Consider the following 22,054-nt stretch of genomic DNA (forward strand, 5'->3'; position numbering starts at 1 on the left):
CGAATGGCCAAAGAGTGGTTGAAGTCAGTTATGAACGTTCTCTAACCGTTATCAAAGCTTGTCAGTATAAAATATGACTTTTAATTTTTACTTTAAAATACAATTGTTGATTTGTGGAAGGGAGGCAATGAGAGTTCTCACGCTGAGTTTCACGAAGCATTGGAAGCAACATTTTCATTATTTTTTGTAGTCTAGTAATAGCGCTTGCTGTTTGATGTTAATTTGCATTGTGACATCATCTTGACACAATATTTTGCAACACACAATCCAGTCTCTGAATATTATAAACACTTGCGGTAGGTCACTAGGTCAGCCAGTGGTGAGATCTTAACTACTAAGTAGCTGGTTTGGTAGGTACATGCATTAGACATTTGAATGTTTGTAGTGATTTTCAAGCGAAACAGAAGTTTTTGTTAGTTGTTCGAGTGTGTTATTGTTTAAAATACATGTAAAAACTTACATACGAATCATTAACTACGGAGATTAGCATAAATTTGATGCTTTAAAAATAATCCATTAAAATAAAATTTTTGACAGAATATCTAAAACTAAAGTCATATTTTTCAATTTTTAGATCATAAACAAAATGGCCCTAGTAATGACTGTCAGTCACAATGTGTTCTGTAAACTGCTGATGCGGCTACGCAGCGTCTAGACTAGAGCATTCGGATTAAAGTTTTATTGGTACTTTCACATACAACATTGTAAATGTAAGTTAATGGCAAGTCTCTATGAGACATTGGATTTTCCGCGCACATACGATTTATAGCGTCAAGAACACTAATTGTGCGCTGTTTTTTTTTCGGTTATTGACCGATTTTTTAGAAAAATGTCCGAAAAAAATATAGCCTAGCCAATTCGGTCAAAATGTGCAAATAAATATATAGTCAATTCGGCCAAGTGTTGCAAGGTTGAGTTTCGCTGATGAACGTTGAAGAAACGTTTGTCTGTTCCAACTTTTCTCAGGTAAAACACGACAACGTTTCTCAGCGAAACTTAATGTTGTAGCGAGTCAGAAAGTGCAAATTTTGGTTTGTATCAGCTACTTGAAAGGAAATATTTTTATCAGAAAAAATGACCGAAATAAATAAAAAATGACCGAATTTTTACAAGTCATTTCGGACAAATGACCGAAAAGTCTCAGCGAAAAAAAAACAAACAGATTGCGCGTGCTATGTTGGTGGCTGCAGCGTTTTTATTAGCATCGATGGTGACCGAAAGTTTTTGCAACATACTCCATCGATAATGATGTTTGAAATTCTTGATGATACGTTGGTCTGAAAGATGGACAGAAGAAGTTGTGTTTGCTGGAAATAAAACACAACTTCTACTTGCTTAAGGTGAGCTTTGTCGATGTTGTTGTTACGATGGTTGTTCAAGAGCTTTTCCCGTGCCTTCCATATTCGTGAAATTTGCGCCTGTGCCACATCAAATTTTGCTGCAACAACTCTCTGCGGCATTTTCCTTTCTAACTCTTTGATTACAATTAGGCTACTCTTACTACCACTCTTTGACCTTTCGTTTGTTTCTTTTCTGAGGGGTTTCTCTTAAGCTTCACGATAAACCCTGACGCCGCAAATTGCAAAATAATGTGTCAAGATGATGTCACAATGCAAATTAACATCAAACAGCAAGCGCTATTACTAGACTACAAAAAATAATGAAAATGTTGCTTCCAATGCTTCGTGAAACTCAGCGTGAGAACTCTCATTGCCTCCCTTCCACAAATCAATCATTGTATTTTAAAGTAAAAATTAAAAGTCATATTTTTTCCGAACGGCTAAACTTTCGCTTCCGTCGCCCACTTTGGCCGTCGCCCACTTGGCTCGTCGCCCACTTGGTCCGTCGCCCACTTGGCTCGTCGCCCACTTGACTCGTCGCCCACCTGGTCCGTCGCCCACCTGGTCCGTCGCCCACTTGTCTCGTCGCCCACCTGGTCTCGCCCAAGTGGGTATCGCCCACTTTGTCTCGCCCAGTTGTCGTGTACCGTAGACTGTAGGTGGTGCCAAATGCATGCAGTATAACATCAAAAAATGCCATTTTACTTTTATGCATTTTTTTCGTTTTTCTGGCTGTATCAGCAGTTGTCATATCAATGATATATTGCTATTTCGAAGTAGCCTACATGATTTGCTGTTATTGTGGTCGTCTCCCAGTCAAGTACGCAAATTGATCTTGAGTAGATTGTGCGAACTTACCTGGTGGGTGCTTTGTTATAATATTGTTGCTCACCTCTCGCTTCTAGAAACCACCATGGCAAAATATGTTTCCACAAATCACTCATATCCAGAGTGGATACAGCAGCCCTTCTTGGCAGACATAAATGATGATAATAGACTAAAGGAGGACCTGATTGACATGCAAGTGAATCAGAGTTGTCGGACAAAATCTACTAAAGCCTCTACTAAAGTTTTGGTCGGCACTGTAATAGTCGTATGTCAACAATAGTTAGGGGGTGCTAGACTGTTCAGGCCTATTTACAGGGGTGCTAGAGTCAGAAAAGGTTAAGAAACGCTGGGCTAATGAGTAATGATTGATGAAGTAGACCCTGATGTTTCTCAAGTTTAGTTCCGGTTCCTCAAATCTTACTGAAGATAAAAGTTATACAATGATTGTTATGACGTTGCTACCTGCATTTTTGGACTTTCTATTTGAGAGTAAATGTATTGACTGTATGACTAAATATTCGGAATGGCCCGTTTCGGTGAGTCCGATTAGGTGAGTCCGATCCCTATTCAGTAATTTTTTCAATTTTTTTTTAAATTGTCGGGTACCGTAGCCTAATTATCATTGCCGTTTTAGAGTTAGGGGTTAGAGGTTAGGAACTCACCGAATAGTAGCAGACCCGTAAATAATGGGTCTGCTACTATTCGGTGGGTCCGATTCGGAGAGTTCCCTATTCGGAGACAGCCTTTTTCGGAGAGTTCCCTATTCGGAGTTTTTTGAAATTTTTTTTGAAAATTATTGGTTACCGTAGCCTAATCATCATTGCCGCTTTTACATCGTTTTAACGTCGCTAAACGTTGAAATCGTGCAGAAATAGAAATAAAATGTTTGAACAATTAAATAAAAATTCGTCATGTCAGTTCAGTTGAATTGTTTTTATTTGTGACCATCATATCAAAAACAATACACGTCAACATAGCAAAGGTAGAAGCGACAAAACGCGAACGTTAAAACGTGCTTGTGACCGAAGTAAGTGATTAAGTTGAAAGAAATTTGGCACGGCCACAACACCTTTAGAAAAATTCAAGATATGAAGGAAAAATAAAAAAAAGAAGATGTTACAAAATAAATAAATAATGTTTATGTCTATAAGTTAGTACTTTTGAATAGTTAAAATGATTACCGGTAGTTTGGATCAACAAATGTGTGGCCTACACAGCTTGGATTGAAAGGAAATTATCGGGTACCGTAGCCTAGTTATCCCGACCAGCAAAAATTTGTTCCAAGAACCCAATTAGTCTAACAGTTCATTTTTACATTGTAGTAACAGATATAATAACCAAATGTGTGACCTATCGTTTTAACGTCGCTAAACGTTGAAATCAAAATGCTCTACAAAATTCTCTACTGTAAATAAACAGAAGGCGTCATTGGATTTAGAATTTTGTTGTAGTTGAGGATTCTAATATATTCTAAGTTTGCATGTAGAAGGCGACGCAGGATACATGTCAAATGTCAATTTTATCTGAGCAAACATTAATAGTTCAAAAATAAATTTAATTCGCTTTTTAGTCTTAAGATCTCAATGGTTAGGTTTAAACCCCACTCATCTAAAGCTTCGATAATTTCAACTATAAAAGAAACGATATTGTCGAATATCCTAGTATGCGTATCCTAGGCAGCTAAAGTTCTCTTTTCTACACTATTTCAACGTTTAGCGACGTTAAAACGATGTAGAAACTGCAATTTCTGTTGGTCAAGATAACTAAGCTACGGTATTTGAACGTTTAGCGACGTTAAAACGATAGGCCACACATTTGGTTATCTGTTACTACAATGTAAAAATGAACTGTTAGGCTAACTCGGTTCTTGGAACAAATTTTTATTGGTCGGGATAACTAGGCTACGGTACCCGATAATTTCCTTTTAATCCAAGCTGTAGGCCACACATTTGTTGATCCAAACTACCGGTAATCATTTTAACTATTCAAAAGTACTAACTTATAGACATAAACATTATTTATTTATTTTGTAACATCTACTTTTTTTTATTTTCCTTTAATATCTTAAAGTTTTCTGAAGGTGTTGTGGCTGTGCCAAATTTCTTTCAACTCAATCACTTACTTCGGTCACAAGCACGTTTTAACATTCGCGCTTTGTCGCTTCTACCTTTGCTATGTTGACGTGTATTGTTTTTGATATGATGGTCACAAATAAAAACAATTCAACTGAACTGACATGACGAATTTTTATTTAATTGTTCAAACATTTTATTTCTATTTCTGCACGATTTCAACGTTTAGCGACGTTAAAACGATGTAAAAGCGGCAATGATATTTAGGCTACGGTACCCAATAATTTTCAAAAAAAATTTCAAAAAACTCCGAATAGGGAACTCTCCGAAAAAGGCTGTCTCCGAATAGGGAACTCTCCGAATCGGACTCTCCGAATCGGACTCACCGAAACGGGCCATTCCGGTAAATAATGCCCATCAAGTTGTTTAAAGTATTATTTTTAAAAGTTAAACGAGTCTTCTACAAGTCAGCAGTTGTGAACTGAGCAAACGACAACTGAGCAAGTGACGACTGAGCTAGCAAGGGTCACATCTTTTAGGTGCAGACCCAGTTAATTGCCTGCCAAATAGGTGCACACTGCGCAATGCGCATACTGTGGCATGAAGATATTTAGGTGCGGCGCACTGTGTCTCCCGGTCATTTAGATGCTATTTGGTGGGTCAAGGTACACTCAATGATTTATCAAAAATGCTTGATTATGCGACATTTCTTCTCGTTGTGTTACAAAGTGAATTTCAATTTGAAACATATCCGTGTGCACTGTGCAGTGCCTGACTGTTGTAAACTAAGTAAACACCGTCAATGCAAGCTGAGTGTGGTGGGTTAATGTTGTATATATATACCGTAGTATAACTTGCTGGTTACAATTAGCAAAATGGGCATTTTTTTAATTGTTTTTATTTGCATTATGTTTCGATTCAAAAAGCATTTTAAATGCCTCCTCCCCCTGAGAAAATCCTGCATACGCCACTGTCTGCAGTATTACTATCAGTGCGCTGTACTTAAATATTCTGACACCACATTGTGCGCACTTATTCGGCAGGCACCTAAATGTCTTGTGTCTGCACCTAAAAGACGTGCACCGGCTAGCAACATGCAAGCGGCTGAAGTTGGTAAATGATGAAACTGTTCAAGTAACAACTGAGCAAGCCATAACTTGTTATGTCACAAGTCAGCAAATTCAGTTTAGCAAGTGATGACCAAGCAAGTCGTACGTAAGCATGTAAATCTCATTTGCTGACTTGGCAGTAGCTAAAATGTACTTGCTGAGTTAAAGCGCTTGCTGAGTTGTCGATTGCCGAGTTGTCCGACGACTGTTTAAACTGGTATTACCAAATGTTGGAATTTGCTTTAAAACTTTTTTAACACAAGCCTATTAAGTGTAGTCTAACACTGTCTGTACTCGTAAGCCATAAAGTTTGAAATATCGTGCCACTATCTGCTTACTATCTGCTGCACTATCATTTTTGTCTACTTTTAAGTTGTAGGTATAATGGTATATATATGTACAATTGTAAATGTTCAAAGTTCTTACACTCTGAAGATATATCTCGTGTTTATATACAATACACTCTCCAGTCTCCACTCTAGTAGACTATTATTATGTAGTTTCTAAGTTTTCTTTTGTTTCTACATTAAAAAATGCTTCCCTCTCGGAAACATATTGTAAACAATTCTGATTGGTAGTTACTGAGTCTTAATAAGCAAATTGAAAAATAAATGCAAGAAAATCAATCTCCGATCTCATAATTTAAAACCTTTGTGTTGTTCATAACAAGCCACAATTTCCTCGTTTAAGCTGCGGATAACTTCGAACCTGGAAGTGTCAGGAAAAGAGGGATTTCCTCAAATCCCAAGAAAATCCATGAATATTTTGAACCAACTACCAGTCCATCCCGCAGCTACCTCCCAGTTGAACGTCAGATGATGTCACCTACATTTCCAAACACAGTATGCAACGCTTTTTCTAGTTTTGCAACGTTTCGAGATGTTTTTCTTAACTTTGGTCTCAGCCGTTTCTATGTTCTCTTCATTCATAGTGAAATTTTTTATGCAAATAATAAAACTGTTTGGTGTTTACAGTAGCTGTCATGTATATATATTATATATATATGTAGGTTATGACATCAAGGCATATAGATAAAATATCGTGACATGTGAAGTTGTTTCTGTAGTGTTCTAACCTTCAGATTTATCAAGCCCCAGAAGTAGTTGCAATTTGCAGGTGCTACAATAATACATTATCGTGTTTTTTTTACACATCTAATTCAAAAGTACTGGCAAATGACATAAAGATACTTTGTTGAGTTTATTTAAATTGTGTTTTTACCTAACATGGCCTATGTTTTAAATTCGCTTTTTACGTGATAGATACGGTCATCCCCGTCATCCAGACACAGCAATTCAAGCAGTCATATTGATTTTTCCGGTCTGGTCGCCCAACACAACAAACAAACTGTACACAAAGAACCCAAGTATGTTATTATATATTATTTGTTTATATGGATTCATCAATGTTGGGCGTGGACTACAGAAGTATTTGCATGCGTTTGGTGGAAAACTGTTTAATACAGTGCCTTTAGTTGCTATATTTCTGATCACCAGTATGGATTGGTATTCTTTGGAAAACGGCATTTTGTAATATGCGCGCATTGGTTCATGTAAAGTGCTTTGTAAGTCGTCATACTGCCAGACAGTAGAACAGCGATCCTTTAACATTTTTAGACCCCGCTTAAATTTAGAACATTGCATCATTTCTTCATTCACACTAACGTTCACACTATGCCATGCGCCAGAAATTTATTAATTTAGAAACTCTTGTCTATGTAAAATACAGTAACGTCTGTTGACACTTTGTAATAAATATTAAATAAGACATTCCTGAAGATGATATTGCATTGATTTTTACTTGAATTCTGTTAGGTAAAGTTGATGAGTCACTTAATTTCAACAGGTATGCACAGACTGATTTAAACGGGGATGCTTTGTTTCAACTGATTGCAGCTTCTGCTGGTAAGCAGACAGAGAAAAACAGAAAGCTGGATGAACTGCAAAGAGTATGTCATTCATTTTAATGCTTTCCGATTCCTTTTTTCGTAACCGTGTTGTGATTTTTTTTACATTCCATGAGGGCCGTTAGGGCCTTTTCGGTTTATCTCAACAAATTTTATGTAACGGCGTATCATTATCTAGACCAGTGGTTCCCAAAGTGGGAATGCTTTACCCTAGCCTAGGAGGTAACATGCGGTTTTTGGGGAGTAACGCGACACTACAACCGCGCTAAAAAAATATATATTTCCCCTTATCAGTTGCTATTGTAAAAAAAGTTGCTCGCGTACAGCATTCTGATGGCAAAGAAAGCACCGTTCCCACGTCTGAAACTTATGAAAATTGTGAAGAGACTGTTCAAGAGCAAAGTTCTGTTATGAACACCTTCTATTGGGGAACAAAAATTAAATGCTGGTACTATTGACTTACCGAAACCAGTGATCCAGGAGGCGGAAACAATGCGCTCCGTCCATCAACAATCGTACCATCTTCAACCCACCTTACGGAGTGGAAGATCTGTGTGTCTTTGATGATGAAACCAAACACTGGCTGCTTTCCAATGTAATCTAGGACCATCATAAACCTGGATTGGTAAAAGGATAGACCCTCGGGCCTCAGAAGGTCAAACGAATAAAAATATAAGTGCTCTCTGTTTGTGACTCCGGCTCTCTGCCTTTTTTGTCAGTTTTACAATCGCCAGCCTTCCTTTGTACACAGTTCGTACAGTCAACCCTAACCCTTAATCGGACCACATCAGGACTAATCCAAACTGGTCCGATTAAGCGTGGAGAACAGATTTCACTATTTTTGATTGTTATAGCGTCTTTATTTTGCTATCATTCCTTCGTCTAGTGCAGCTTGAACTTCTATCCGTGCTTCACAACACAAAACTAAATTTAAACTTTTTTATCAGTCGCTGGTTTTACGTTGATTGATTTCGTTTGGTTTCATTTCAAACTAAATTTCATGTTATAAATATCATTTCTAGATAAAAAATTATATTTTGACTTTTATTTGTGCAAACGTTTCAATGTTATAGACCGAGAGCCTACGACAGAAGATTTCACCCCATAAGGTACAAAAGGTTTGAGCCCTTGAAGTTACTGGGGTCAACCATGTCACTCACAAAAAGTATGGAAGATTGACCGCACCGGGTGGATCTGGACCCTAGAGCCCCCTAAAAAGCCCAAAAAGGGGGTTAATTTCACCCCATAAGGTACATGGACCAAACTTGGTGAAAACGAAGTTCTATGTCAGGACATCACAAAAATATCAAATCTAACAATATTTTTGAGTGGAAAGGTGATGTAAGACTCCCCCCAAAGTGACCCCCCAGGGGGTTAATTTCACCCCATAAGGTACATGGACCAAAGTTGGTCAAAACGAAGTCTTATGTCAGGACATCACAAAAATATCAAATCTAACAATATTTTCGGGTGGAAAGGTGATGTAAGATGCCTTCAAAGTGACTTCCCTTAATGTGACCCCCTCGGAAGGTTTATTCCACCCCATAAGGTACATGGACCAAACTTGGTCAAAATGAAGTCTTATGTCAGGACATCACAAAAATATCAAATCTAACAATATTTTCGGGTGGAAAGGTGATGTAAGATGCCTTCAAAGTGACTTCCCTTAATGTGACCCCCTCGGAAGGTTTATTCCACCCCATAAGGTACATGGACCAAACTTGGTCAAAATGAAGTCTTATGTCAGGACATCACAAAAATATCAAATCTAACAATATTTTCGGGTGGAAAGGTGGTGTAAGATGACTTCAAAGTGACTTTCCTTAATGTGACCCCCTCGGAAGGTGTATTTCACCCCGTAAAGTACATGGACCAAACTTGGTCAAAACGAAGTCTTATGTCAGGACATCACAAAAATATCAAATCTAACAATATTTTCGGGTGGAAAGGTGATGTAAGATGTCATCAAAGTGACCCCCAGAGGGTTTATTTCACCATAGAGTACATGGACCAAACGTGGTCAAAACGAAGTCTTCTAGGGCACCACAAAATATCAAATCTAACAATACTCTCAGTTGGAAAGGTGATAAAAGACCTACCCAAAAGTGAATCTCCTCCTATAGTTTAATTTACTTCATCCCTTTCTCGAACCAACCTTGGTGTAACGAAAGTGCTATGCCAGGATAGTACGAATGGATTAAATTTAAAAATATTTTTATATAGGTTTTGATGAAATACATTCACAAGCTGTCCCATGATGCATGAAATGGAACTATAGCCTACTTTACAAAAAGTTTTTGTATAAATCATATTAAGTCAATCGAAAAAAGGCAACAGGACATGACAATACATGGCTTTGTAACACCAAAAACAGAAAGTACACAAGAAGCATATAGGCTACAGTAGCCAGAAAATTGATCCAAGATCTTGATACCACCACTAAATGTGGACTTAATCGAACAACTGACTATCCAAATCAAAACGTTTCGAAATGAATCATTTGGAACGTTAATTTAGGCAGTAATGAACATTTTCCAGCTGCTACAATAAATAACCCAATAAACCCAATGTAGTAAATTTTTGTTTAATGCCATTTGCTTCATGTCTCCAATCAGTTATTGTAACTGTTCATTCATAAACAGAGATTGTTTGTGTAAATGTAAACGGTAACTCAATTGGTTAGCGCGTCACTTCTGGAACGAAGAAGCTTCAAGATCAATAGCGGCGCTGGTTCGACTCTCGGGGTGTGCGCTTGAGCAACGCACGTTAAGGGCTGCTCTCCATTCAGCGGCATCTAATGGATGGAATAATTCCCCGACAACAAGCCTTCAACAATCGGAAACTTCACTCTGTCAATCTCGGTGACCGGGCCTGCGCCAGTGATTCAAAGCCTCTACAAGTATGCGAAACTGCCAGGATTAAGCTCTGCAAGAAGCTTTCCCAGTCCGAGGATAAAGATTCAATCAATCAATCAATCACTGGTGTCGCTTTTACTTTCTTCGTCTTATTCTTCAGATTCATACAATTCTCCTGTTATATACAGAGAAATAAAGACTGTACGAAACAATTGCTATTATGCACTACAGATATGCGTAACATACAATAGTAATTTTATTATCTTTTACAGACGTCTATTTTTCTTCGAATAATGCAACATTGCAACTTACTATTAACTGGAAAAAGTTCAACATTTATTTGTTATTTAGTGCACCCAGGCATTTTTCTCAAGATTGCAGAAACTATTGGTTATAGGTTCCTAAAACGAAACTTTACAGCCAGTTATTGGCTAATGTTTACAGTAAGAAAGTAAACGACTGATAGACCAGGAGAAAGTTTTATATTTATAAAGGGTAACCCAAGCGACATCCAATGCTGTTTACCTTCTTCTTGACTTTCCTGGATGAGATCAGATTCCACGCAGAGACATCTAAAGATGCTTTATACCTTTACCTTCAAACCACACCACTTTATAAGAACCTCCTTCTTCTTTCCAGCCATACTCTAGCAGCAACGTTGCTGCTTGTTCACTTCTAGTTGAAGATAACCACCATCTTGTGATGAGATGTGTGCGCCTTGTCTTCTGGAGAAGTACTCGTAAACAAAGTGGTAGAGTACTACTATCTACAGTAGCTTCTGGTATGCATGATATCCTTTCATTTTCTTTTTTGGGTTTGTAGCCGTCTAAAAACATTTGTAAACGGACTTCGTTGACATAATTAATTTTCTTGTTTTTGTACATGTTACACACAAAGTTCTCTATGGCGATGATAGTGTCTTCACTAATTTTTTTGTCGTGTCCGAGTTGGCTAAAAGCTGCCTGCGCTTCGTGGTTTCCTTGGAGTAATTTCAGCGGCCGCACTTTCCCTTTCCTGCTAAATGACGAGGTGTAATCAGAATCTGTAAAGGCATGATATGCAGGTAAACACTTGCAAATCGTCACTCCAAGTGCGGTAGGCCTATGCAGCTGGTTGATGTTGATGTACCGCTGCGTGTTATTGCTTTGCAAGCCAGCTTCTATCCATATCTTTAATGAAGGATCAAAAGTTCCATAGCAACCTAAGCCAATTACAAGACAGTCAGTGTCAGACGTGCGGATAACCACATTGCTTGGGGCTGGTACATCGCAGACAGCTTGCTTTATCTCTGTATATAACAGGAGAATTGTATGAATCTGAAGAATAAGATGAAGAAAGTGAAAGCGACAGCAGTGACAATGAAGAATAAAGAAACGACCGTTTACATTTACACGAACAATCTCTGTTTATGAATGAACAGTTACGATAACTGATTGGAGACATGAAGCAAATGGCATTAAATAAAAATTTACTGCATTGGGTTTATTAGGTTATTTATTGTAGCAGCTGGAAAATGTTCATTACTGCCTAAATTAACGTTCCAAATGATTCATTTCGAAACGTTTTGATTTGGATAGTCAGCTGTTCGATTAAGTCCACATTTAGTGGTGGTATCAAGATCTTGGATCAATTTTCTGGCTACTGTAGCCTATATGCTTCTTGTGTACTTTCTGTTTTTGGTGTTACAAAGCCATGTATTGTCATGTCCTGTTGCCTTTTTTCGATTGACTTAATATGATTTATACAAAAACTTTTTGTAAAGTAGGCTATAGTTCCATTTCATGCATCATGGGACAGCTTGTGAATGTATTTCATCAAAACCTATATAAAAATATTTTTAAATTTAATCCATTCGTACTGTCCTGGCATAGCACTTTCGTTACACCAAGGTTGGTTCGAGAAAGGGATGAAGTAAATTAAACTATAGGAGGAGATTCACTTTTGGGTAGGTCTTTTATCACCTTTCCAACTGAGAGTATTGTTAGATTTGATATTTTGTGGTGCCCTAGAAGACTTCGTTTTGACCACGTTTGGTCCATGTACTCTATGGTGAAATAAACCCTCTGGGGGTCACTTTGATGACATCTTACATCACCTTCCCACCCGAAAATATTGTTAGATTTGATATTTTTGTGATGTCCTGACATAAGACTTCGTTTTGACCAAGTTTGGTCCATGTACTTTATGGGGTGAAATACACCTTCCGAGGGGGTCACATTAAGGAAAGTCACTTTGAAGTCATCTTACACCACCTTTCCACCCGAAAATATTGTTAGATTTGATATTTTTGTGATGTCCTGACATAAGACTTCATTTTGACCAAGTTTGGTCCATGTACCTTATGGGGTGGAATAAACCTTCCGAGGGGGTCACATTAAGGGAAGTCACTTTGAAGGCATCTTACATCACCTTTCCACCCGAAAATATTGTTAGATTTGATATTTTTGTGATGTCCTGACATAAGACTTCGTTTTGACCAACTTTGGTCCATGTACCTTATGGGGTGAAATTAACCCCCTGGGGGGTCACTTTGGGGGGAGTCTTACATCACCTTTCCACTCGAAAATATTGTTAGATTTGATATTTTTGTGATGTCCTGACATAGAACTTCGTTTTCACCAAGTTTGGTCCATGTACCTTATGGGGTGAAATTAACCTCCTTTTTGGGCTTTTTAGGGGGCTCTAGGGTCCAGATCCACCCGGTGCGGTCAATCTTCCATACTTTTTGTGAGTGACATGGTTGACCCCAGTAACTTCAAGGGGTCAAACCTTTTGTACCTTATGGGGTGAAATCTTCTGTCGTAGGCTCCCAGACTATTAGGCTACTTTTGGGCTTGTTTTAAACTTGTAAATGGATTGGGCTACTTTTTAATTGCTCTTGGACTGGAAATACAAAAGTGTTTGGCAACCTTGGCCACTAATGGCTTTACGGGATCATAGCACGACACCCAACATCAATTTTTGACGTGTAATCTCGCAAAATAAATACTGAAAAAAAACTATTTTTGGTGGACGGGTGGTCTGATTAAGTGGGAAAATTGTACAGAAAAGTCGATTTAAGTTCGGGACCAGCAAAAAATCGGTCCGATTAAGCGGAGTTGACTGTTTGTTTGTTAGCCCTTATAGCTGCTAGTGTTAGTGTTGTTGCTAAAGGCAAACGTTGTTAGTTGTTAGCTGCTAGTAAACTCCTGCGTTAGTTGTTAGCTGCTAATAAACTCCTGCGTAAGTTGTTAGCTGCTAATAAACTCCTGCGTTAGTTGTTAGCTGCTAATAAACTCCTGCGTTAGTTGTTAGCTGCTAGTAAACTCCTGCGTTAGGTGTTAACTGCTAGTAAACTCCTGCGTTAGTTGTTAGCTGCTAATAAACTCCTACGTTAGTTGTTAGCTGCTAATAAACTCCTGCGTTAGTTGTTAGCTGCTAATAAACTCCTGCGTTAGTTGTTAGCTGCTAATAAACTCCTGCGTTAGTTGTTAGCTGCTAATAAACTCCTGCGTTAGTTGTTAGCTGCTAGTAAACTCCTGCGTTAGTGGTTAGCTGCTAATAAACTCCTGCGTTAGTTGTTAGCTGCTAATAAACTCCTGCGTTAGTTGTTAGCTGCTAATAAACTCCTGCGTTAGTTGTTAGCTGCTAATAAACTCCTGCGTTAGTTGTTAGCTGCTAGTAAACTCCTGCGTTAGTTGTTAGCTGCTAATAAACTCCTGCGTTAGTTGTTAGCTGCTAATAATCTCCTGCGTTAGTTGTTAGCTGCTAATAAACTCCTGCGTTAGTTGTTAGCTGCTAGTAAACTCCTGCGTTAGTTGTTAGCTGCTAATAAACTCCTGCGTTAGTTGTTAGCTGCTAATAAACTCCTGCGTTAGTTGTTAGCTGCTAATAAACTCCTGCGTTAGTTGTTAGCTGCTAGTAAACTCCTGCGTTAGTTGTTAGCTGCTAATAAACTCCTGCGTTAGTTGTTAGCTGCTAATAAACTCCTGTGTTAGTTGTTTGCTGCTAATAAACTCATGCGTTAGTTGTTAGCTGCTAGTAAACTCCTGCGTTAGTTGTTAGCTGCTAGTAAACTCCTGCGTTAGTTGTTAGCTGCTAATAAACTCCTGCGTTAGTTGTTAGCTGCTAATAAACTCCTGCGTTAGTTGTTAGCTGCTAATAAACTCCTGCGTTAGTTGTTAGCTGCTAATAAACTCCTGCGTTAGTTGTTAGCTGCTAATAAACTCCTGCGTTAGTTGTTAGCTGCTAATAAACTCCTGCGTTAGTTGTTAGCTGCTAATAAACTCCTGCGTTAGTTGTTAGCTGCTAGTAAACTCCTGCGTTAGTTGTTAGCTGCTAGTAAACTCCTGCGTTAGTTGTTAGCTGCTAATAAACTCCTGCGTTAGTTGTTAGCTGCTAATAAACTCCTGCGTTAGTTGTTAGCTGCTAGTAAACTCCTGCGTTAGTTGTTAGCTGCTAATAAACTCCTGCGTTAGTTGTTAGCTGCTAATAAACTCCTGCGTTGGTTGTTAGCTGCTAATAAACTCCTGCGTTAGTTGTTAGCTGCTAGTAAACTCCTGCGTTGTTAGCTGCTAGTAAACTCCTGCGTTAGTGGTTAGCTGCTAATAAACTCCTGCGTTAGTGGTTAGCTGCTAATAAACTCCTGCGTTAGTTGTTAGCTGCTAGTAAACTCCTGCCTTAGTTGTTAGCTGCTAATAAACTCCTGCGTTAGTTGTTAGCTGCTAATAAACTCCTGCGTTAGTTGTTAGCTGCTAATAAACTCCTGCGTTAGTTGTTAGCTGCTAATAAACTCCTGCGTTAGTTGTTATTATTATTATTATTGTAACTGTCTCCGCCGCCAGTGTAGCCAAATCGTTCGGCATCCGCTGGCTTCGATCAGTCTTTCAACAAGGTTGATAGGATCTCCATTCTGTTTTGTCCTTTGCGATGTTTTGCAATCGATGGAGATGTGGTGTGCTGAGCAGGGATCCCAGGCCAGCTTTTCTGATGTCAGATCTCAGCAGTTGTAATAAATTGGTACGGTGACGTCCGGTTCGGCCTTGGTACTTTTTGCTGCCAATTATTGCAAATTCAAAGGCTTTCTGGGGAGGTGAGTCCTGGTGAAGTCTCAGAATGTGTCCAAACATGTTCCATCTCATGGTGGAGATCTTGCAAGACAATGGTTCACTGTTGCATATTTTGTAGAGATTTTTGTTCGAGATAAGACTGTTTGGCCAAGTATGACCAGTTATGACACGTAAATGTCTTCGATGACAGGCATCCAATCTTTCAAGACTTCCTTTGGTAACAGACCAGCTATTACAGTTGTAGATCATAATTGGGATGCAGTACGCGTTGTACAATCTTAGTCGCAACTGTAATGGGATTCTCGATCTCTTGCTCCATAGTTTCCAGTATGATCTGAAAGCGACATTGCCTAAATTGCAGCGGGATTTGACATCGGCAGTGCTGCACAATAATGATCCCAAAAGTTTGTGTGTACGCCATTTTTCGTTTCCTCGAATCGGTAGGCTATCAGTATCAGTTTCATTTGTGTCTGCAAGAAATATGTGGGTGAATTCAGTTTTAGTCTCATTCATGAAAAGATTGTAGTTTTTCAGGTTCTTTGTAGCAATAGATTGTAGCATATCAAGTGGCTGTCTTTCCTCATCCAGAAACTCAACATCGTCTGCATACTCCATTTCCAAAGGCATGCATGTGTCAGATATAGGGGGGTTTGGTCTGGAGGACTGCTCTCGCACTGAGCTCAATGCTGCAGATAGGTAGCAGGTGAAGAGTATTGGGGAGAGGCTGTCTCCTTGAGGGGAACCGATGGTAGTCTCAAAGTTTGCGGACATTTCGTTGTTAATGCGCACATACAGTTTCGTGCCAGCTAGCAGGGTGCGGGTTAGTCGCAGTTCATCTTCATCACAGCCAGCTTGGTCTAAAATTTGAAGGATTTTTTTGCGTTTCATGGTGTCAAAGGCTTTGGACATATCTATTCCCATTTTGTGGAAGTCCCATTTTCTAGCCATTACCACTGAAACGAGCATACGTTGTGCCCAGACAATGTCAGCACAGCTTCTGCCACGTTTGAAACCGCTTTGGAAGGGTCCAGTGAAGCTGTTAGTTGTTAGCTGTTAGTTGTTAGTTAGTTGTTAGCTGCTAGTAAACTCCTGCGTTAGTTGTTAGCTGCTAGTAAACTCCTGCGTTAGTTGTTAGCTGCTAATAAACTCCTGCGTTAGTTGTTAGCTGCTAATAAACTCCTGCGTTAGTTGTTAGCTGCTAGTAAACTCCTGCGTTAGTTGTTAGCTGCTAATAAACTCCTGCGTTGTTAGCTGCTAATAAACTCCTGCGTTAGTGGTTAGCTGCTAATAAACTCCTGCGTTAGTGGTTAGCTGCTAGTAAACTCCTGCGTTAGTTGTTAGCTGCTAATAAACTCCTGCGTTGTTAGCTGCTAGTAAACTCCTGCGTTAGTTGTTAGCTGCTAATAAACTCCTGCGTTGGTTGTTAGCTGCTAGTAAACTCCTGCGTTAGTTGTTAGCTGCTAATAAACTCCTGCGTTAGTTGTTAGCTGCTAATAAACTCCTGCGTTAGTTGTTAGCTGCTAGTAAACTCCTGCGTTAGTTGTTAGCTGCTAATAAACTCCTGCGTTAGTTGTTAGCTGCTAGTAAACTCCTGCGTTAGTTGTTAGCTGCTAATAAACTCCTGCGTTAGTTGTTAGCTGCTAGTAAACTCCTGCGTTAGTTGTTAGCTGCTAATAAACTCCTGCGTTAGTTGTTAGCTGCTAATAAACTCCTGCGTTAGTTGTTAGCTGCTAGTAAACTCCTGCGTTAGTTGTTAGCTGCTAATAAACTCCTGCGTTAGTTGTTAGCAGCTAATAAACTCCTGCGTTAGTTGTTAGCTGCTAGTAAACTCCTGCGTTAGTTGTTAGCTGCTAATAAACTCCTGCGTTAGTTGTTAGCAGCTAATAAACTCCTGCGTTAGTTGTTAGCTGCTAATAAACTCCTGCGTTAGTTGTTAGCTGCTAATAAACTCCTGCGTTAGTTGTTAGCTGCTAGTAAACTCCTGCGTTAGTTGTTAGCTGCTAATAAACTCCTGCATTAGTTGTTAGCTGCTAGTAAACTCCTGCGTTAGTTGTTAGCTGCTAATAAACTCCTGCGTTAGTTGTTAGCTGCTATTAAACTCCTGCGTTAGTTGTTAGCTGCTAATAAACTCCTGCGTTAGTTGTTAGCTGCTAGTAAACTCCTGCGTTAGTTGTTAGCTGCTAGTAAACTTCTGCGTTGGTTGTTAGCTGCTAGTAAACTCCTGCGGTCAGCCAAATTAAGTGGCTCTCAGATTAGTTTTGTTTAGTGTCAAGTTATTTAGTTTCGTAAATTACGTCTCTCTATTTGTCAGAACTATGTTATAGATGTGTCAATTCTAAGTTGACAAAAGCCTGAATTGAATAATGTTTAATTCTTTAGGACTTCTTATAGTCAGTTCACTGCTATGTTCAGTATGTATGTGGTTTATTATATTAACTTTAATATTACGAGAAAAGAGACTTTAGAGAAGACGCTTGAGAGATAAGCAACTTTTATTTTTCTATTGTAAAGGTAGCTTCTTCGCGTATTCTAGGAGTTTTAAAACAATCTCTTTTGTTGTGTTTCTTTGCCATATATCTTTTTAATGCATGATAGTAGCTATACTAACTTTATGATTTCTTCGCGCAAGCAGCATGAGCTTCCCAGGTAGTGACTTCTGGGTCCACGTCTTTTAGGCGCTGACAGTTAGGCGCTGGTCTAATAGGCGCGCACACTGTGGCGTCTGGATATTCAGGTGCGGAGCACTGTGGCGCCCGGTCATTTAGGTGCTATTCCTAGTAAAGTCTGTAGATTGTATCAGCTTGGCAGGTAGGGGCGTAGGGCAATGCTTTTCACACAAAATATTATATTGAACAAGAAAAAAATTTGTTTTGTTAATGCGTGTGCGTTGTTGGTCATGGCTTCAGTGAGTGAAGTTGCTGAGTAATGCTGAGTGGCAGCGCTGAGTAATTGTGTATTCAGGTAGCCTATTTTTCAACATAAATGCTTTTTTTGACTAGGTCAATAGTAAACCAGTGCTTGTTTGTTAAATGACTTTCAAAATGTTTAAAAGCGCACAACTTTGATTAATTAATGCTATAGTGTGTACAAACTTGAGATGCCCAAAGCGGTTAAGCTATAGCCTGAAAAACTGTAGCCTACATTAAAAACTATTAGATAGATTTTCCTATTAGTTTACATGTAATGTTTTAGTTTACAATTACATGTAATAAAATTTTAACCACCCGCTTCAATATAGGCCACGGTATGATATTTTTTTTTACTGATGTTTAGTGTAGTTATTATTTGACTCTTTCGCAACCACCGAGGTCAAGACGTTTAATCTAAATATTACCAGACATTTTTCACACAAATCTGTTGTATTTACGCCGTAAAAACATCTCATGTGATCGACATAGACGCACAATCTTGACATCAAATGAAAGCATACATCTTCAGCTATCCGAAGATGCAAAGCTTTGCAATAAAATTTAAAACATTCAATGTACAACTAGCAACTTTCCACACGGTATTTTTTCTAATTTTTAAAAAAATTAAAAATTGGCAGAAAAGTGTAGCCTAATTCATTATAATCCTTACTACCCAAGCATGATACAATAATATGAGAATATATGTAGTTTAATCGAATGCCAAAACAATTCTGCACATGATAAAAATTTTATCTGCCATCATTTACATTTTTTTACTTGAAATAGGCTACCTTTCAACCTTGGACACGTGTAGGGATACTTGGGGATACTTCCTTGGTCATCATGGCAAAAATCCCAAGACGTGTGTATACGTCCGTGGTCGCGAAAGAGTTAACTAAAAATGAACTCAATAATGTTCGGAAGCTTGAATGATTTATTGATAAAGCTTTCACCAACGCAAACCTGGACTAACAACAAATAAAACAGTAATAAATCAATAAAACAACAATATATTTTTCTGTTCAATATAACATTTTGTGTGAAAAGCATTGCCGGTTTAAGCAGCTTCACTCACGGAAGTCAGGATATAATTTTCTGGCAAGCTGATACAATCTACAGACTTTACTAGGAATAGCACCTAAATGACCGGGCGCCACAGTGCTCCGCACCTAAATATCCAAACGCCACAGTGTGCACGCCTATTAGACCAGCGCCTAACTGTCAGTGCCTAAAAGACTTGCTCCCTGACTTCTAGTCACACATTTTGTGCATCCAAAGCTTCTTTTACTTGGGGGATATATTTTCAGCAACCCAATTTGACTAATATGAATTTTTCGTGAGAATTTTTAAATTTAAAAAACTACTTCTGACCAAATCATGTCTAACTATTTAGATCAATTCAGACTTGGAATATCGGCTGAAAGAGAATCATGAGTTTGTACAGAAACGAAATTCTCAATTAACGGCGTGCCTGAAAGTGTGCCAGGACCTTCTGGTAGAAAAGACACAAAGCGAAAAGACCGAGGCACGTAGGAAAGCAATGGAAGGCCGTTTGAGACTCGGCCAGTTTTCCAGGCATGGAACTGGTTATCAGGAAACATGGACGAATGGTTGGGCCTTTGTGGAATTGGGGAGGTAGACCTATTTCATACACATAAAAATCGTTTTTTTTTTTGCAATTTTACACCCTTGTGTCTGAAAAGCGTCTCACGCTCGCCAGAGCTTTATTTATAAAACAGTCCTTAATAAATTGGGCTGCTTTTATGTTTAAAATATTGCAAATACTGTATAGTTAGTTAGTTACTAATCTTTAAAAACCTTCAAGTTTTTGGTAACTTGTTTTTGGTGACTTTATTTGACGTTTACTTAATTTTTTTGGCCAAAATATATCCAATCGGATTCGATGTTCTGGATTCGGTCTAATTAATCTAGAATAGATTCGAATCCTCAACTATTCCAAAACGCCCATCCTTAAACTCAGAAAATACATAAACCTTTATCTTTTAGTGCTGCAGATAAACCAAAAGCGGATGTAGTTTCGTATCTCCACGATGTACAATCCCTAACACAATTATCTTCCGTTTGAGGTGATTTCAATGCTCTGCTGGCGTTTAGTATTCTTGCTACGCACGGTTGTATTTTTAGGAAAAAAGAAAGGATAAACAAAGAGAAAGAGGACATAGAGAAAGCAAAGAAGATCTTGAACAAACGGAAGCCGTCCTCTTCAATGTCCCGGAACAAAGCCAACCATGTAGATGGTGAAGGAGGATTTGCGAAACCAAAAGTATGTATATAAAATGATAGAGATGTACCGATACCAATATTTTGGCCGATCCCGATACCGATATCACTTTTTTAGGACGATACCGATACTGATACCGATATTTTAGCCGATACTTTGGTGTTACAAAAAGAAGTAATTTTGGTATTTGCAAGGAATTATATCAAATGCTAAGTTTTACCTTATTTGCATAAAACTATTAAAAAAAGCTTTCAATTGGCATAATTTGTTAAAGATTCAAGAATCCAATCTCAACCGCATTGTTGTGTCATAATAGTAGGTTTGGTAATGAAAGGCCACCATAATTGAGGATTGGGGTATAAGGGAAGAAACATTACATCACAATTGGGGTTTCTGAAAAATTAATAAAGTGTTTGCGCAAACTCTCCAAATAGGCTATCATAATTGATAATAAGTTGTAAAATGTAAACCAAGTAATTTGTGTAGTCGTACAAAAACTATTCGACAAGTAATGTGCAACCTAAGGGCGCTTGTCGTTTGGTTGAAAAGCTTTTGCCAGGCCAAGACTACCCAGGTAGCAAAAATGCACAATTCTGCATCGCTCCCACCCGCTAAACGCTCAAAAAACCTGTGCAACTCGGCTGCCCCCAGCAAGCCGGCTCCACCAGTCGGCGATTCAACTTCCATTCTTAGCCGCAACAAACTCACCAAGCCCAAACAATGTCACGGCAGAATAAGTAGGCCCAAAAAGAAAGCAATGGGACCACGAATCCTCACTAAACCAATCAAAATGGTCCCGTTGCGCCCAAGATGACAACCTTATTGCAAAAAAAGGAGCGTCCCCCCGGCCACCAGCACAAGGCTGAGCACTCACCAGCACAGCGACCTGCCGCGACCCGCCAACCACAACGGTGCAGCTTCCACACTAGCCATTTCAATTCTTGTCGATGTCAATTCTTGCTACAAAACGGCTGCCGAGAAACATATAGTTGATTGGGTGGTCTAAATGGCTAGCGTGGAAGCTACACCGTTATGGCCAGCGAATCGCAACAGCCCGCCGCATCAGTGAGCGCCCAGCCCCATGCCAACAGCAGGGAAGGACACCCCCCACAATGAGGCCGCCATCCCAGGCGCAACAAGACCACTTATTGATTAGTTCAGTGAGGATTCGCAGTCCCACCACCCCAAGCCCACCCACTCCGCCACATCATTGTTCAAGCCTGGTGAGTCCACCACATCGAAAGGCGGAAATCAAATCACAAACTGACAGAACCAGCCCACAAAAAACAACCAAGCCACACGGGTCCCTCAAACGTCCAACAACGCAAAAACGATGCAAAACTACACATTCCCGCCACCTGGGTAGTCTTGGCATGGTTTTATCCTCTGCTGAGAGTAAAAAAGAAACACAAATAATAAATATTGGAGAAATTGAGTCTCCTTCACAACTTAAGAATCGAACAACGCAAAACTGCTGAAACAAAACGTTTTGTTTGAGTGAAAGAATCACTCTAAGCAAACAATGCCAAAAGTTGCGCGCATGAAGTCATGGGAGTGTGAGGTATCAAAAATTTGAACAGGTTGTTATTTTTCTACATCAATGTGACGTTAGTTACTACTTTAAAAAATCTATATCTTTACTTTTGCACAAAATTTGCAGCAAACGCCTTTTTTTACATGTTTAGTATCGGCCAAATTTTGCCAATACCGATGCCGATACCGATACTTAAAAAATGGCCGATGTC

General features: G+C 39.0%; 1 protein-coding gene across 1 annotated transcript in view; it reads left to right on the forward strand.

Annotated features, from left to right (window-relative positions):
• Positions 1-22,054, forward strand: part of LOC145768939 (serine/threonine-protein kinase tousled-like 2) — a 31,954-nt gene that overhangs the window by 1,127 nt on the left and 8,773 nt on the right. Inside the window, exons 3-7 of the mRNA XM_082580543.1 lie at positions 6,040-6,191; positions 6,612-6,715; positions 7,195-7,297; positions 19,461-19,702; positions 20,213-20,351. Coding sequence (XP_082436669.1) covers positions 6,040-6,191; positions 6,612-6,715; positions 7,195-7,297; positions 19,461-19,702; positions 20,213-20,351 — 740 coding nt within the window. The remainder of the gene's footprint in view (positions 1-6,039; positions 6,192-6,611; positions 6,716-7,194; positions 7,298-19,460; positions 19,703-20,212; positions 20,352-22,054) is intronic.

This window comes from Aplidium turbinatum, chromosome 1 (genome assembly GCF_918807975.1).
Source record: "Aplidium turbinatum chromosome 1, kaAplTurb1.1, whole genome shotgun sequence".
NCBI classification, from domain to species: domain Eukaryota; kingdom Metazoa; phylum Chordata; class Ascidiacea; order Aplousobranchia; family Polyclinidae; genus Aplidium; species Aplidium turbinatum.